This window comes from Anolis carolinensis, chromosome 2, assembly GCF_035594765.1.
Source record: "Anolis carolinensis isolate JA03-04 chromosome 2, rAnoCar3.1.pri, whole genome shotgun sequence".
Lineage (NCBI taxonomy): Eukaryota > Metazoa > Chordata > Lepidosauria > Squamata > Dactyloidae > Anolis > Anolis carolinensis.
In genome coordinates, this window is record NC_085842.1 from 74,978,218 (window position 1) to 74,997,115 (window position 18,898).

General features: G+C 41.4%; 2 protein-coding genes across 4 annotated transcripts in view; one reads left to right on the forward strand and one right to left on the reverse strand.

The window, feature by feature from the left end:
* The window catches only part of vgll4 (vestigial like family member 4), a 136,029-nt gene extending 120,090 nt beyond the window's left edge, over positions 1-15,939 (forward strand). For all 3 annotated transcript variants that reach the window (XM_003217670.4, XM_003217669.4, XM_008105206.3), the window contains 2 exons: positions 10,735-10,858; positions 12,851-15,939. In XM_003217670.4, coding sequence (XP_003217718.1) covers positions 10,735-10,858; positions 12,851-13,125 — 399 coding nt within the window. In that variant the 3' untranslated portion in view covers positions 13,126-15,939. The remainder of the gene's footprint in view (positions 1-10,734; positions 10,859-12,850) is intronic.
* The window catches only part of atg7 (autophagy related 7), a 198,384-nt gene continuing 190,631 nt past the window's right edge, over positions 11,146-18,898 (reverse strand). The window contains exon 18 of the mRNA XM_062969991.1: positions 11,146-17,416. Within this exon, the coding sequence (XP_062826061.1) occupies positions 17,384-17,416 (33 nt within the window). The 3' untranslated portion in view covers positions 11,146-17,383. The remainder of the gene's footprint in view (positions 17,417-18,898) is intronic.

The following is an 18,898-nucleotide window of genomic DNA, read 5'->3' on the forward strand; positions in this document are numbered from 1 at the left end:
TTGCTCCCTCCTTCCTATGACTTCCCCTCACATATTTATACATGGCTATCATGTTTTCGGGCTGTATGGCCATGTTCCAGAAGCATTATCTCCTGATGTTTCACCCACATCTGTGGCAGCCATCCTCAGAGGTTGTGAGATCTGTTGGAAACTAGGCAAGTGAGGTTTATATATCTGTGAAATGTCCAGGGTGGGAGGAAGCTCTTTGAAAAAACACTCTACAAACACAGTTCAGCATACAGCATTATTGCAAATCTTCAATTCATTACCGAGCTGTATGAGGCGACTGCATAGCCCATATGTAAAATAAGCACTTTTCCTGATCTTGCCATGAATGATGCAAAGGCAAGCCTAATATTCCTTCCTGTCATTTGTTTGACAATGCTCAGTATATTTGACTTTGCTGCCAGTTCAGAAAGATTCAAATGTCTTTGTGCTCCCCAGAAGGAGAACAAAGAGCAGCAACCTCTTGCTTTTGTTTTTAGTCTGTTGAAATTTGACCCATGTATCTTTGATTTGAAACTAAAATATAATCTTTTCTCGGGGTGTTTTGTGTTAACTTGGTATTAAATAATACAGCTGCTCTACAGCTGTATATATTAGCATGTTTTAAACCTAGAAAGGAGAATCAAAGATCAGGGGTCTACTCTAAACATTTGGCATTTATATTCCTCCCAAGAATCAGGTCATTCCATTTAATAGTTCTCAACCTGTACCAGGGTTTATGTGGCATTTCAGCAACAGGTGACATTTAAAGCTATTTTTGTAATCAAAAATAAAAAATGCATTGGTAGGACCTCTATTACAAGGGCGGGATGTGGTCCATGACCCCATGCTTGCTAGCATGTCTAGAAGATGGTATTAGGCATCAACAAAATACAATTTTCGTTGAAAAGAAAGCTTTGTTAGAGAGTTAAGTAAAGGTAAAGGTTTCCCTTGACATTAAGTCCAATCATGTCCGACTCTGGGGGTTGGTGCTCATTTCCATTTCTAAGCCGAAGAGCCGGCGTTGTTTGTAGACACCTCCAAGGTCATGTGGCTGGCATGACTGCATGGAGCGCCATTACCTTCCCGCCAGAGCGGTACTTATTGATACCTAGAGAGTTACATGAGAGGAAAGATTGGTCTGCTACCACTAGCTATATGACTAAGAGTAAGAAGTAGTATTAAGTGGGTGATGTCAAGATGGCAAATATTGGTCTTTATGGAACAGAACAGACATGACAAAAAAGCAGCACACAGGAGAACCCTAACTACCCATTTCTGCCTCTCTTGTCCTCCCTAGGAAGATAGTTGCTCGTGCAAACATAGTTATAGATTTCTCGTCTTTCAGAACTCTTGTTCAGTGATGTCACTACAAGTTCACAAGATTAATCTTCTCTTTCATGGCTAGATGACACTTTTAGGTTAGCAGCTTAGTGAGAGTTTCCATGGCTGTTTCCTCTGCTCTCCAGTGCATTGTGTCTACAAGCATATCTCTTGAGGAGGTGAAGGTCACATCAGTATGCTTGATATGGAAATCTATGTTCTCCTTCTACAAGAATCTGATCTAGTCCTGATTTCTTCAAACAATTGTGTGGCTCTGTCTCCTCTATTTCAGTGTTTAACAGTGTATGATTCATTTACATTAAATCTTGACATGTACTCTGATAGAAGAAACCTCATCTGTTACTGTTTCCAGTTGGTTTCACTGATGACTCCACTCAGTAAAGGAACAGGTGATCACTAGTAGACTTGTGGTTTATATTGTTTCCAGAATTGGGGTTATGGTTTGCTTGCTAATAATCTTTACGGTACTTCATCAGGTTTTTTAAAAAATCTGCATAGTAGTCATTTTTCCTTGGTGAACTTACCTTCAGCATAAGATCAGCAAATTTGTGATTACAATAGTTCTTGCTGGGATGCTTATGTAAAATCACTTCCCTGAACTGTTTGTTGCTTGGTAGAGCTTCACTGTTGACATCTTTTGTGAGGAAATGTATCTCCATAGGTGAGTTAACTTCTTTTGCATCTAAAATCCATTCTCTTCTCTTTTGGAATAAGATGACAGCATCCATCTTCTTCCCTTTTAGTTTTATTCTAAGACTAGCTTGGGTACCTGGCAGTGCCCGGGTTATTTTTTATGAATACTCCCATTAGAAAATGCATAAGGATGGGGGTGAATTATAATTCCCAAAAATCTTGGGTCAATCCTCCCCAAACCCCGTAGTTGGCCATGTTGGGTCTGTGTGCCAAATTTTGTCAAGATCCGTTGTCTGCTGGGTCCAGTGTTCTCTGAATATAAGTGAGCTATAACTCTCTGATGCCAAGGTCAATCATCCCAAAGCCCAGCAGTATGCAAAGTTGGCAGCATTGGGTTTGTGTGCCAAGTTTGGTCCAGATCCATCATTGGTGGGGTTCAGAGGGCTCACGGAATACAAGTGAACTATAACTCCCAGAGATAAAGTCAATCACTCCCAAAGTCTACCAGTATTCTCAGTTGGCCATGTTGAATTTATGTGCCAAGTTTGACCCAGATCCGTCATCAGATGGGTTCAGTATTCTCTGAATATGGGTGAACTATAAGTCCTGGATATCAAGGTCAATCACCCCAAAACCCCGCTAGTATGCAGAGTTGGCCATGTTGGGTCTGAGTGCCAAGTTAGTTCCAGGTCCATCATTGGTGTGGTTCAGAGTGCTCTTAGATTGCAGGTGAAATATACATCCCAGTCCCCACAACTCCTATAAATCTTGGTGAATTCTCCCCAAACTTCTCTCTCTAGTATGTTCAGTTGCTGATCAATTCCTCTGTTTTCTGTGTGCCATAAGAAAGGATAGGAATAGGTTAAGGGAGAGGCAGTGCAATGCAATGTAGGTTAAGGGGGAGGCAATGCAATGCAGGTCATGCAAATGGACAGGAAAAGGAACACTGGGATGTGCTCACTGTAACCTGCAATGTCCTGGGAGAGAGTGACTTGGTGGCTCCTCAGCACTAGAAACTATAGCCTGTTTGTGGAGGCTGGAGGCTGTCTGTGTGAGCAGACACCTGTGCCACATACACACATACAGATTTTCACTTTTATTATGTGTATAGATAATAGATGTCGCCTTCATCCTTTTCTCCTTGTACACATGACTTAGAATATCACATTTTAGCACAAAATCAAATCATCAACAGATGTTACTGTGTGATCCACTTTTCCTTATCCTTGACTACAGGCGAGAATTACTTTTCTTGATTGAAGCCCACATTAATGACCGTCAATTTTATTATTCCATGCTTAATTCCTTAAAACTATTTTGACGCTTGCATATATAGTGCTTGTTTCCTGAATCTTCAGCTACTGAGCCTGCTTCATCATTTCTGTATTTTTCCATTGGAAATAGCTGGGCTGTGGTGCAGCTGGTTAGTAGCCTGTTGCAATAAATCACTACTGACCGAGAGGTCATGAGTTCAAAGCCCCAGTTGGATTGAGTACCTGACTCTTAAATAGCCCCAGCTCGTTGTTTACCTAAGCAACCCAAAAGACATTTGCATCTGTCAAGTAGGAAAATTTAGGGACCGCTTATGTGGGGAGGCTAATTTAACTAATTTACAACACCATAGAAACATCCAGCAGCATGCGTGCCGGATGAGGAAGTACTCCATCAAAAGGACTCGTCATCACAGTGAATGATGAAGAAGCTGCTCCTCCTGTGGCCAAAATTGAGCCCTCACAAAGCCAGAAGCTGGAAAGTTAAATAGCCTCTGTGTCTGTCTGTGTGTTGTTTGTCTAATGGCATTGAATGTTTACCATATATATGTATATTGTGATTCGCCCTGAGTCCCCTTCGGAGTGAGAAGGGCAGAATATAAATACTGTAAATAAATAAACAAACAAACAAACAAACAGATCTAAGTGTTATATGCTTGTTGTGAGAATGCTTGAAGTGTCCCTCCTGAAGTATGCTTCTTAACTAGGTCAAACATTCCATTATTGTCTTCCTTGTACGTCTGGGAGTTGACTTTGGCAATTAGCCTGGCCTGGAATGTTCGAATTCCTTTAACTGCACCTTGATTGACCTTGAAGACTCACTTATATCACATGTTCTTGCCACCAGGCAATTCCATGATTATCCTAATCTTGCATAGACAGAGGCAAGATGTCTCACTCTTATTTATTTACACTACTAGCTTGGGGTCCCGGCGGTGCCCGGGTTATTAGTAGACGGCATTGAGTTGTTTGGGGATGTGAGGAAATATCACTTAAGTTTGGTCCAGATCCATCATCAGCTGCGTTCAGTGCTGTCTGTATAAGGGTGAACTACAACTCCCAGAGCCAAAGGAGAATCACCCCGAAACCCTGCCTGTATGCTCAGTTGGACATGATGAGGCAGTGTGCCAAGTTTGGTCCAGATCCAAAGTCGGCTGGGTTCAGTGCTAACTATGTAAGGGTGAACTACAACTCCCAGAGCCAAAGGAGAATCACCCCGAAACCCTGCCTGTATGCTCAGTTGGACATGATGAGGCAGTGTGCCAAGTTTGGTCCAGATCCAAAGTCGGCTGGGTTCAGTGCTAACTATGTAAGGGTGAACTACAACTCCCAGAGCCAAAGGAGAATCACCCCGAAACCCTGCCTGTATGCTCAGTTGGACATGATGAGGCAGTGTGCCAAGTTTGGTCCAGATCCAAAGTCGGCTGGGTTCAGTGCTAACTATGTAAGGGTGAACTACAACTCCCAGAGCCAAAGGAGAATCACCCCGAAACCCTGCCTGTATGCTCAGTTGGACATGATGAGGCAGTGTGCCAAGTTTGGTCCAGATCCGAAGTCGGCTGGGTTCAGTGCTAACTATATAAGGGTGAACTACAACTCCCAGAGCCAAAGGAGAATCACCCCGAAACCCTGCCTGTATGCTCAGTTGGACATGATGAGGCAGTGTGCCAAGTTTGGTCCAGATCCGAAGTCGGCTGGGTTCAGTGCTAACTATATAAGGGTGAACTACAACTCCCAGAGCCAAAGGAGAATCACCCCGAAACCCTGCCTGTATGCTCAGTTGGACATGATGAGGCAGTGTGCCAAGTTTGGTCCAGATCCGAAGTTGGCTGGGTTCAGTGCTGTCTATATAAGGGTGAACTACAACTCCCAGAGCCAAAGGACCTAGCAACCCGAAAGATAGTTGCATCTATCAAGTAGGAAATAAGGTACCAGTTATAAAATGGGGAGGCAAATTTAACTCATTTATGATGTTGGAATGAGGAAGTGCCACCACAGTGGATGATCTCTCGGTTCTATGTGTATATGTATATAATGTGATCCGCCCTGAGTCCCCTTCGGGGTGAGAAGGGCGGAATATAAATACTGTAAATAAATAAATAAATAAATAAATCGTGTTGCCTAAGTGCCTGATGTTGCCTGGGTTCATTTGGTAAGGATATATTTTAGAAATAGGCATTGTTGGATTTTGGATTTAAGAATAAAGCTATTAGAAAATGCATAACCATATAAACAGAACCATTTTTATATATATAAACAGATCACATTATATACATATGGAGCAAACATTCAATGCCCATATACACACAGAACCGAGACAGAGACAGACGCAGAGACAATTTAACCTTCTCCTGAGGGGATGTTCGATTCTGGCCACAGGGGGGAACAGCTGCTTCATCATCCACTGTGACGGCACTTCCTCATTCCAACGTCATAAATTAGTTAAATTTGCCTCCCCACTTTATAAGTGGTACCTTATTTCCTACTTGATGTGGTGCTACTTCCATCAGCCCAAGATCAACCTATTTACGTACTGCCTCCTGACCTTGTTGAAAGAGAGTGCTGTATCCAAAAGACACAGGCAAAAGCTGCTCTCTTTGGAACAGGGAAAATGGCCGCCTCTTTTGCGGCCTAGCACAATGGAGCCAGGCTGCAAGGCCTGAAACATGTTAGCAAAATGATCAAAGGCGGCTTGGATTGGGGCTTTGGGGGCTAGAAGTGTTCATAAGCATATCATGAAAAAGATAATAACAATGTTCTCTGCTGTCTTTTGAAGAAAGTAGGGCCTTACAAAGAAGTTGAAAGCTGAGGCTAGATGGTGTCCCCTTTTGGGCCTAGCGGCATGGGGCCAGCCTGGAAGGCCTTAAACATGTCAGCAGAGGGGCCAAAGGGAGCCATCTGCTGTCAGTGGGTTCATGGATCGTAGGGGTCATGTGTGTCAAGTTTGGTCCAGGTCCGGCCTTCCTGGTGGTCCCAGTGGTGTTTTTTATTACCAAAGTGTAGGCCAAATGCTGTTAACTCTCCCAAAGCTAGCATTGTTCTGAGGAGATAAGTAGGCCGAACGAAGCCAGTTGGTAGTAGTTTTTCCCTCAGCGATCCCAGTGGCCTGTGAAAGTGGCGGCCAATCAGAGCTGGCCCATATTCCGGCCGGCCAATCAGAAAGCTGACCAATATTCCGCCAGGCCAATCAAAACGCGAGCACATATTCCGCCAGGCCAATCAAAACGCTGATACATACTCCGATTTCACTTTTATTATATATATAGATTTATATTCCGCCCTTCTCACCCTGAAGGGGACTCAGGGCGGATCACATTATATACATATAAGGCAAACATTCAATGCCCATATACACATAGAGCCGAGGCAGACGCGGAGGCAATTTAACCTTCTCCTGAGGGGATGTTCGATTCTGGCCACAGGGGGTAGCAGCTGCTTCATCATCCACCGTGATGGCACTTCCTCATTCCAATGTCGTTAATTAGTTAATTTGTCTCGCCACTTTATAAGTGGTACCTTATTTCCTACTATCTTTCGGGTTGCTAGGTTAGCAATGAGCAGGGGCTATTTTTTATTTTTTAATTGACGGATGCTCACCCCGCCACAGGCTGGCCTCGAACTCATGACCTCGTGGTTAGAGCCCGACAGAGCCCTGTGCCACAGCCCGACCCCTCTGTCTATGGTATGCAGTATCATACGGAGTATGAGTATCCCTTGGATGCAAAGGCAAATTTCCATCCACGCTTCTGCTTAGATTCAAAACAATTCTATGGGAGATGAACAGTGCAGTTTTCAGAGAATCTCAAATTGTGTTTCACATTCATTGTACTTGTCCTCTCTTCTGATTAAATATAAGACTCTGTCATCGTGTGCAGCCAATCAAACAAGATATTTCAATTATCTATCTTGTGTCTGGGGTATGAACTACACTTGGGGTGCATTAAAGGAATTGTCATAGGCACATTTTAGAGACTTTTTAGCAGAATTTACAACTCGTGGGCTAGTCCCTTTCATCTTTCAACCTGACATCCAGGGTCTTGTCTTTATTCCTGTCAATTGTTTATAAGGTGGCCAAGTGCAGGGAGCTCTGGCGTGGACTGGTCCATGAGGTCAAGAAGAGTCGGAGAGGACTAAACGACTGAGCAGCAGCAGCAGCTTTCTTTTTGCATTGGCACAAGACTTTTGATGTTACCTCTTGTACTTCCTGCTAGGAGCCTCCATCATAAAACCATTGTCCCTCCTGCTTCTTACCTCACTTTTAGACAGCTTCTCAGTCCTTGTGGACTGTTGTCCTTGTGACTTCTTAACCATTCCTTTCTCAACTCTATTCTTAGCTGTTTTCTCTAATTCTTAAGGTAGAGGAGGGACAGCACACCCAGCAATCCTTGTTAAAAGGGAAATGCTGGTTAAAAGAGCAACATCAGTGTTCAAAGAGGGTAATGATTTGGGAAAGGGGAGAAAGTATTTGTGGTGTTCTCTTTGTAGGTGTCTGTGGAGCATTTACTGAAGTTGTAGGATCATTAATAATGTGGCGGAGATGAGAAAGAGAGCATGAGTAAACAGGAGAATGTATGAATACTTCCAAATGGTTGAATGCATGGGACAGGAAGGAACAGACCACTGGGGCTGAGCTTAGTGACTTCCACCCTAGTACTTCCTTGAACTTCCTTGGCTTGTCTTTAGTGTGCACTGTAAATTTCAAATGTAAATCCTCACATTTATGTAAATGTGCATTATGACTTTCACATAGTACCTTGAAACTGTGTTAACTGCTCACATAAGGTCCCAATATAACAGGCCTGGGCAAACATTTTTGCTTTGGGGCCCCATTGTGGGCCCGACCAAGAGGGCCGGACTGGGAGGGAGAGAGTCTGTGAGAGGGTGGTGCCGGGAGGGGGTGGGACAGGGCCCGGGTCATCCTCAAGTTGTCCTTGCATAAGCATGAGGCTGCTTGCCTTATGCTGGGAGAAAAACGAGACATTCTGCAACTGCCCTGATCCTTCTCCCCAATCCTCCCTCCCGGATCTGTGGGCTGTTCTCTCAACATTATGCTGGGAGGAAGGTGAGACATGCAGTGGCTGAGAGTGTTCCAAGGGGCTCTGAGTTGCTGCGAGCCTTCCTCCCCTGTCTTTTCTGCATAAGGATGTGGCAGGCTATCGTGTCCTTATGCTGAGAAGACAGGAAAAATGAGGAGAGCCTGAGGTAAGCACCCAGGAGGCTACATCTGGCCCCCGGGCCTTCGTTTGCCCATGCCTGCAATATAGGATCTGGATGTACATAGGTAGAACAGGTCTTTTCTGAGGAAGGGGGTTGAACTCTACACAAGAGGGCTTGCTTGGAAGACATTTAGTCACCTTTAACAAAGATCAGAAGATGGTGCTCAATCTCTCTGTCCCCACAAGCCTGGGCAAATACTACTTTGTAGCACTATTCAGACGTCAATTCCTGCCTTCTTCTCTTCCATTCCTTTACTGTCTGGCTGCCAGGTGATGCATGAGAGGGGTGCCCTTGCTTATATGAAAGCAAGGCACTGTATATTACAGGGAACAGAAAGCTTTGTGCAGCCTTCTTCTGTTGAGTTCCACCTTCTCAGCAATGCCCAGATCAACCTATGTATGTCCAGATATCATTCTACTGGGTCAAATAATGTGCCACAGTGGTGGGAAATCAGATAGCATAACATTACATAAGTATCACTTGGAAGTTTCAAAGAGGAACCAGACATAAGATGGCCTTTTTTTGGCAGCTACTTCATTGTCTCTTCTGGCCTGGCTAGTCTTTAGGAGTGGTTCTCAAGGGGCTGTGACTTCTTGGTGGCTGCATTCCCTTGTCCTGCTTTGGCCTTTTCCTGGAAACTGTATTTTCTGTGTTTTTCTGATTTAGGCATTAAATCCTTGCCTTTGCCAAAACATGGCAAGCCTGTCATTCACAAGTAGGGTGTGAGCTGGATTGGACAAGACTAAGCCCTCTATCTGATCAGCTTTTCTCATTTGGGACACAGATATGCATTGCCTGTTCTCCCACCCTTTTAGTTCTGCGGGGAGGATTTAGCGTGTGCAGTTGTGATAATGTTTATCCCAAATGTGGCCAGTACTATTTTGAAGCGATTTGTTGGGAAGATGAAGAACCGTATTGCTTAGCTGATGACTCCTAGAAATACAGTTAGAATAATATGGATTTGACACTGGCACTTTTGTTCAGTTATTCTATTCCATGTAATTGTAGTAATTGCTCTGACTCACTGCCTTTGTTACTATTTTTGATGCTTTGTTTTATATTATAAAAAGGTGGAGAGATCTGAAACATTTAAAAAAATATGGCAAGGAGCAATGCTACCTCCTGTGCCACAGTTGCTGCAAGCATAGCAATGAGTGCCAGCCATATCTGTAACCGCATAATCCACATCTTGTTTATACATGTGATGGTACAACTGAGAACCCTCACTGGCTGTTCACATTGCATAAAGTATGAACTGAACCTGCCTTTGGAAGCATGTCATGCTTTCTAAATCCTTTACGAGTTTAAAATGCTACTCTAAGATCCAAAGATCTTGGAGTCTTCAGGGACAACAAGTTAAATATGAGCCAACAATATCATGTAGCTGCTAAAAAAGCCAATGGGATTTTGGCCTGCATAAACAGGGGTATAGTGCCTAGATCCAGGGAAGTCATGCTACCCCTCTATTCTGCCTTGGTCAGACCACACCTGGAATACTGTGTCCAATTCTGGGCTCCACAATTGAAGGGGAGATATTGACAAGCTGGAAGGTGTCCAGAGAAGGGCAACTAAAATGATCAAGGGGCTGGAGAACAAGCCCTATGAGGAGCAGCTTAAAGAGCTGGGCAAGTTTAGCCTGCAGAAGAGAAGGTGGAGAGGAGACATGATAGCCATGTATAAATATGTGAGGGGAAGTCATAGGGAGGAGGGAGCAAGCTTGTTTTCTGCTGCCCTGGAGACTAGGACGTGGAACAATGGTTTCAAAGTACAGGAAAGGAGATTCCAACTGAACATTAGGAAGAACTTCCTCATTGTGAGAGCTGTTCAGCAGTGGAATTCTCTTCCCCGGACTGTGGTGAGGTCTCCTTCTTTGGAGACTTTTAAGTAGAGGCTGGATAGCCATCTGTCGGGGGTGCTTTGAATGCGATTTTCCTGCTTCTTGGCAGGTGGTTGGACTGGATGGCCCATAAGGTCTCTTCAAACTCTATGATTCTAATCTGTTCATTGTATTTTGTCTTTAATAACATCTCCTGTGAATATTCCTTTCTGAATAGGTCTGAGCTTCATGTGCCTGAACATATTAGACTGAAGAAAATGCTGATCAGTTTTACAGATTTCTTGGCTAGCTTATTGTGCTGCTAGGTGTCACTTGCAGCTATCAGGATATTGACTGTTTTAGTGTGGGGTGTATGTCTGTGTTGTTTTCTGCTAGTGAGATGAACAACTGTTCACTTTTTTGGGGAGCAGCTGTGCTTCATGCCTGTTTTTTTCTTCTGCTCCTCAGAACCGTCCATCTGTAATCACTTGTGCCTCTGCAAGCAATCGTAACTGTAACCTTTCTCACTGTCCAATTGCACACAGTGGATGTGGCACTGCTCTGCCAGCCAGTTATCGGAGACCATCTAGCAGTAAGTAATGCTTTCTTGCCATAGTTTTTCTTCTGAGAGCTTGAAATCTATGTATGTCCATCTATCTCTGACATATGTAATGAATTAAAACTACAGTGAGAGACATTTATTTATTACTTTTAGGGAGAGGGTAGGCTAAGGTTAACTTAAATGCATACTGGAATATAATTTTTATTGGGATTGTCTTCCATGTATTTGGCAGCAGAAATATTGACCCATGCCAGAATTTCCCAGAAAATGAACTGAAGGAGAAAAATATAGATTCCCCATTAAAAAAAAATTTAAAAAAATTCTTTGTTCTTAGAAACTATAGACCTAGGATTGCTTCAACTTAATTTTAGAAATATTTTCAGAAGACTGATATGTGATTTACATCCACTGTCTTGTGTGCACATATGTACTACCGATGTGTTCATAGACCCACATCTTATTTGGACCCAGAACCAGTATTTGACATGGCTCATTCTTTACATTTTAATAGGATTTAAGTGCAGTTTAAATGGTTTTGAATTTAATTCCCTCAAATCTGAGGATGTTGGATTTCCAGTTAGATCCACAGTCATGCAGAGAAGCCTACTGTGACACTTATAGGTCCACTGGTGGATCTACTTTAGAGGGTGCATCTACACTTTAGAAATAATCCAGTTGGACGCCCCTTCAACTACCTTAGCTTGATACTTTGGAATTCTTGTATTTGAAGTTGTACAAGATCTTTAGCCTTCTCTGCCAGAGTGCGTCACCAAAATACAAATCCCAGGATCCTAGCATTGAGCCATAACAGTCAAAGTGGTGTCAAACAGCATTAATTCAACAAAATAGATGCACACTGTGGATCCAATCCAGTGTCAATATTTAACGCAGATCAAATGCAAATTATTTGTCGAAGAGAAATTTTTATAGAGGAAAGGGGACAAGGAGCAAAAATAGCAAAAATGAAAAGGCAAGGAATGCCTTTCAATTGTTTTGATATGTCATATTTTACATCTTATGAAAAATCTATACTATCCCATATTTTGTGTGTGAAACCACACCTGTCCTTTCTAGAACTATTCTTTAAAATCTGTATGATTTTAAAATCTGTATGATATTATGACAATATTAGCCATTCTGCTCATGGGTGGATATGTTTTTGAAAACAGCATCCTCACCTCCTTGTCCCTCAAATCCCCTATTTTTACTCAGCTGCCCAAACCTTCTAAGGGACATGGGTGAAATTTTGGCTCCCCTGAGCTCTTTCAGAATCATTTTCTTTTAGATTAATTTACTGTTGAAAAGGCCACATGCATAACCTAGAATCATAAATATCATAAGTGTATTATGTCAAAATGATATAAATGGAAACATCACAAATGTATGGAAAAGAAATGATTAATGAAAGTGGTGGCTGCAGTCTTACCAGGTGGCTTTTCTACTTAGGCAGGGGCAGAAAAGCAGTAGCATAAGTGGCAGAGGCAAGGCAGCAGAAAGAGGTGGCATCAAAGCCCCTTTCTGCCGGGAGAGCAGATGGCTCAGTTGACTCACAAGCAGTTTAGGATAGCAGGGCAGCTGTTCTCCAAACAGAGGAATTTTATCCTCTCCCTGCCTCTTTGCTGGACTGAATGACATTTTTTTTAATGAGTGTTTCTTCCATTTGCAGTCACAACTGCATGGAAATTTATACATATTTTTGGTTACCAGATATACTCTGGAGTATTTTCTCATGTATAAGTTGAGATCAGGTATAGGAGCCAAAATTATGGATTTTGATATGGCCCATGGATAAGTTGAGGGTTATTCTGCAGAGAGGGGGAAATGCCAGTGTGCCTTCCGGTTGACTATGCCACCATTTTCCCACCCAGGCAGAGAAAGGGGTGGTTTCTTTTTAAAATAAAAATTAAATTACAATATTAACTCCTATGAAAAAAGGAGCGATTCCCTTCTTTGAGGGCTTCTTACATTGTTTTTTTCCCCTCTCCACCCCCTCCTCCTCTCCCGTGGCCCACGTACATGTAGGTACCACTGCCTGCGATCCAGTGGTGGAAGAGCACTTCCGCAGAAGCCTTGGCAAGAACTACAAGGAGCCAGAGCCAGTGACAAACTCTGTATCTATCACCGGCTCTGTGGACGACCACTTTGCCAAAGCACTTGGAGACACATGGCTTCAGATCAAAGCTGCGAAGGATGGCGTATCCAGCAGCCCCGAATCTGCCTCCAGGAGGGGCCAATCATCTTCTCCCCCTTCCTCCCACATGGTCAATCATAATCATTCACCTTCTGTCGTCTCATGAAGAGAGGATCACACACTTTTTAAAAAATCCAAACGTGAATTTGCATGGTTTGATTGAGCTTCGAACAGTGCTCACATTTTTTTCAATTTTTTTTAAAAAAAATTTAAAAGTATTTGGGAGGGAGAATAGGAGAGATTAGTTTTCAGCACACATTTTGTGTGTAGCCTCCTTGGTTTTTATTTTATTTTATTATTATACATGTTCCCTTAAAAGATGATAGCAGGAACTATTCAATTATGTAGCACTCTTACTTTCCTGCTTCAGTTACCAAAGAAACCTCTGATGCAAATCCGCTGCCCCCTTTTCTTTAACACACACATACAAAAAAAGGAAAGACAGAAAAGACACCGATGCAGGTTAATGGGCAAAAGAGCAAAAAAGCCATTCTGTACAGTTGGTTGACCCAAACGCCGTGTGCTTTGATTAGCTTCTTGAAAGTAGAAATTTGTCTGGTTTTTGATGCTTCTGTTGCTTTCTTCTCCCTTTGTGAAGTATCGTTTTATGTATATACTTGAAAATAACTGTTGTGTATGATTTGCACTATTGGAGGAGGTCTAGAGTTGCATAGCAACTTCACGCACGATGCTTATATTCTGAGGGCAAACTGCTTAGGGGGGAAAACAAAGTCAAGATGATGATGTGTCTGTCTCTCTTTCAAACAAAATTTTAAAAAAGCAACATTTGCCTAGGAAGGGGAAGTCTCATACAGGTTATAGGTCTTTCTCTCTTTAGTACTTGCAACTGGACTGCATAAATGACTGATCCATGGGCATTTAAATTTTGTTCACACTGCAGTTTGTTAGAATAGAGCTGAGGTCAGAGGGTTCAATAGTGCTAAAAAGATGCATGTTTTATGGAAAAAATAGCTGGTATCTATTAATGTATAGACAGTAAGAAATATAATACTTAATAGCCTTTGTTGAGAACTAGTTTATATATTTTTTTCAGTAACAGTCGTAGATAGACTTACTGCTGGTACAGTTGTACTCTGATATTTGTATCTGATGATATTCACTTTAGTAGCAGCCAGCAACCATGGACAATTGCCTCCGGTCAGGCCTCAAATGGAGCGGTTTTATTAGCTATACAGTGCTGTGAGGTACAGGATGCCCTAATGGCTTTCATGATAAAATAACCAGCTTACATTTGCAGCAAAAACTGCTTAACGTAAATCTACTTAGTGTTTGTTTTTAATGTGTAAGCTAACTAATTGCTATCGGTAAATATTTTGTCTGAACAACAGATTGTGAAATGCAATCCTTTTGATTATTGAGGCTGCTTATAAATCTAGGCCAAGGCACCATACATTCCACCATTTAAGAAAGAAAATCTTTTATAAAGGTATTACTTGCATTTAAATAATTTGCTATATTAATAGCCACTAACTAGGTAATAAGAGGCAGGCATAAAGAGCAAATTTGTGTCAATAGTCATGAGCTTCTCAGCTTTTTGTTTCATGCAGCAACATGGCCCCTCCTTATGAATACCCCACACATTCCATCATCCCCAGTACAGTTACAACTGGTAGACCTTTTAATACTGGATTACCTGAAAAGACTGGCTCTACTGAGAGAGTTTATGAATAGGGAAAAGACAAAGATCCATGTGATGTATTCTGGAGTGTGTTGCAGTATTTGGGTCCACAATTGCCTTTATATATTTGGGGGAGGGGGTGTTGATGCTATTAAAGATGAAAAAGGGGCAGGGTAGAAAAAAAATCTGAAAATGGTCAGTTTCCATTTTATTTTATTTTTCATAGTGAGTGTGGCTGCCAAATTTTAAAAGCAGGAAACGAGTAACCGAAGCTCTTCCCTTGTCACTCCTTCACACATTTCATGTTTGTTGTTCTGGGGAGTCAAATGCTCAGTCTCCTTTGGCATTCACTGCCCTGCTCCCTCTAAGACAATTGCAGAAATACACACAACACACACACACATTTTAAATAGATAACTTTAAGACCATCATTACGCTGTGCGTAAAGAATGTACAGAGAAATTTGTAGGTATTTTTTGAGGAACAATTAATTTGTTAATGATATGTAGCTATTTAATTTTTCCCTTTCCTTTATTGTAATCATTCTTTCAATCTCTCTCTTATTTTTATTTTTTTTTTGGTCTGGAGAAAAAAAGTTGATCTTTTTTGTTTGTTTTGTAGAGATGTCTGTAATACAGTAAAAGTGCAGGAACACAGTTATTCTATAAGAACACTGCATTAGCAATTAATAGCCACTAGTGTGTTGTTGCTACGGGCTACTGAGCAGTCTAACAGGAAAGTACTAATGTCTGTAGATGAACTCTGTGGGAGATGTAACTCCTTGAACACTTCTTTTAAGCACAATATTACAAAGGCACATTTACGTATCTGTGATAGGTAAATGGGTCTGTGGTGAGCCAAACCACACAAGATTCCGAAGCAAATTATATATCAAAGGGGGGGGGGGATATACTTCCTGAGCATGCTTAGGGTGATGAGTTCAGGGCAAGCTGTGCCCCATATACCATAAGGTGGGTTGGGAGGGAAAATACTGGTGGGAAATGTAATTATTTTATGATAGCCAAAGGGCGTGGGAATAGGAAGAGGGATGTTAACCTCACTGTTACATAAAGCATTGGGGTTTTCTTTTCACAGAGCCACGGTATCTACAGTTCTGCTTGAACAATAGTCTTCATGTTTGTAAATCTGTAATATATCATTCTTTTGTGGCCTTGTTTCACCTGGCAATTTTTTTTTAAACGGTTTGGCAGGCCATCTTTTTTTTGTACTTAAAAGTAGCCTTAATGAACAATAAAGTGCTCTTAAATCTCATAAATGTAAGCATTTGGTGTTGGGTTTTCTTTATTATTGTATTTAAACAATTTTTGGAAAAGATGAGCAATTTCACTCATCTGTCTTCAGTCCATAATACATGCCATATACTTCTTTATCTTGTCCCTTCCTAACTGTTGCAACCTGTGTTACACACCAGTTTGTTGAAGAATTTATCACTATGAGCAGATGAAGACTTAATAAATGCCTTCATTTCACAAACCTTACTTTTTTCTACCATTGCAAGTGTTTCACAGCGAGAAAAGCTTAATTGTGCCTTTTAAAAAGAAGACTGCAGCATTCAGCTGTTGAACTTGGAGCTGCCATTCTTGAGTTAGAAAAGAACAGTTATATCATACATTTGTTGGGTGTAATTTTTAATGCTTTGGAGCTTTTAGGGCTTTTTCCTGTGACAGAGCAGCTGCCTCCTCCCTCCAGTAGAAGACCACAATTGCCGGTGAGAGCAGCATACGGTCTCACTCACCTGTCCTTGGGCACTTTTTCAAAATCCACTGCAATATGACATTCATACATTTTCTTATAACCTAGTTCCTGTCATTGAGGAATGGGAGGAAGAGTCAACTTCTGCCATTGTTTGATTTAATTCAATCCAAGTGTTTAAAAACCACAATATTCATTTAGGTGCCGAGGGTACTTAGCACATAGAAACAGTATATGCCAAGAAAAACACAACTGGTCATTAATTTGAAGGAATTTAATGATAACATTTTAATTGTTTGGTGTTCTACTGTATATACTCATGCATAGATCTAGACATTTTGGTCAAAATACTGAGCAAAAATGGATCGGTGGTGACATTGTAACACTTATTTTGAAAGACTCATCTCCTTTTCTGAGTAGGGTGGCAAAAGGCGAGAACTTAGTCCATCCTGGACAACCTAAAAGAAGTACTGACTCTGCCATGGTGTTGCCTCTGGCCTTTTGAGCACCTGGGTAGAAAAATGGCAATAGCAGCAGATGGGGCAGCTAGTTGCAACCTCTCTGCAAAATGATTTCTCAACTTATTCATGGATCATATCAAAATCTGTAATTTTGGCTCCAAACCTGTTCTCAACTTATACATGAGGTCAACTTTACATGAGTATATAAGGTAATTCGTACACTTAGTGCTTTTCAGAATGGCAAAGGGGTCAGATAAATTTTTTTTCCACATCCCAGCAATCTCTCCTTTTGCTTTATCCAGTTAGAAAACATCCATTACTCCCTCATACCACTCATCTTGGCCCACTATTATGACAAGTTGCCAGTCAGAGATTTTGGGGCCTTGTTTTTCCTGGGCTACATTTGTTCTCTCAACATTCCTGGTTTCCTCATTAATGGTCTGCGCTGAAGAGATATAAAGGATAAGAATGAAGTGCAGGTGCAGCTCTATTATCAGATGTCACACAACATAGTTGAACAGAACTCAGCTGGACAGAAAACGCAGATTGATTTACAAACATGGAGTTTTCAAAAGGTACCAAATCTAAAAAAAAAAAGATGAAAAAATGGGTTATAGGCTGCAGCAAAATTGTTGGCTAGGAGTAGAATATTATGTACAAATCAAAATGTATCAAATCACTTTAGTACAGGACTTGAGAAATTGCATTTTACGGCAAAGGAATGCATATCCTCAGCACATTTATTTTATTCCTGTAAAATTTGTTAAAATGGATTTGGTACCTTTTGGAAACAAGCTCCATAAATAGAGACAAATAGATTTTTATAGAAGATATTTTAATTTGGTTTAAGAGAGATTATTTAACTTTTAAGAAAACAAGACTAGCCAATATATAGAAAGTTAATAAGGATCCATTTCTTGAGGCGTTTGCTCATCCAATTTTTAAACGTGAAATCAGGAGTCCACACTTGCAGAATGTCATAAGTCAAAAATTATTGTATCACTTTAGTACTGACTACATATGTCAACACAGCCAATTTGTCAGCAAGAATAAAATGGGGGTGGAATTTTAAATAGCCATTTTCTGTGTACATATTGTACAGAGTTTGGAGGGGGATACAATTTCATCTACAATAGACTAATTCTGACTTATGACAAAGCTGTTACTCACTTCCAGCAAGACACCATTTCATTTCATTGACACAAGACCATTTCAGCCTCTCTCATGTGATGCATGACTGGCTACACTGTCCATTGTTGGTCTGGCCCTGCATATGTCACAGTGATGCTATTGTATAGTACCCATTGTAAAGGCCAAGTAGGACATCTATCACACTTTCTGTTTTTTAAATCCTAAAATCATGTGCATTCATCATTCTGTTTACACTCTTCTGTTCTTCATCTACATGCCGCCCCCAGTGATAAAATTAAGAGTTTCCTTCTGACCTTTCCTCATGCACAACTGTACTTCCAATGCAAAAATAAAACATCATGCCAAGAGCATTAGAGATCACCAAAGACTCTAGGTGGATGTGACATGAGGGAGAAGGAGGTAACAGAAACGATCAACTCAACAAAGGGCTCTACTTTCTTCAACCCCATAGAAGTGTGGCAGCATACAGGTCTTGTGCTGGCATTTCAGGCACACGTGTACCCCACACACTGAGTAACTCTAATAGATAAACCGTTGCTAACGGTAAGACTGAAACCACTAAAAATATATAGTCAGGTTTCAGTGGGCCTTATCAAATCAACCTACTAAACTACCAAATCCACAACATCCCAAAATAAGTAGAATTGTTCCTGTTTTAAGAGACAGAGATTGAATGTATCCAAGTATGAATGCATAACCATCATAGTTACACAACTAGGCAGTGATTCCTGGCCCGGCACCTTCACCCACACTTATCAGAGAGCAGCTACTGTGATTGATAGGAATCTATTTTCCATGATTCAGGAAGCAGCTGACTGCCATTTCCACACCATCATGTGATCAATCTCTGGTTAAATAGGTGGAAGTGGGGTCCCTATCACAATTCCCATTGTGCTGGATATCACTTGTGTGCA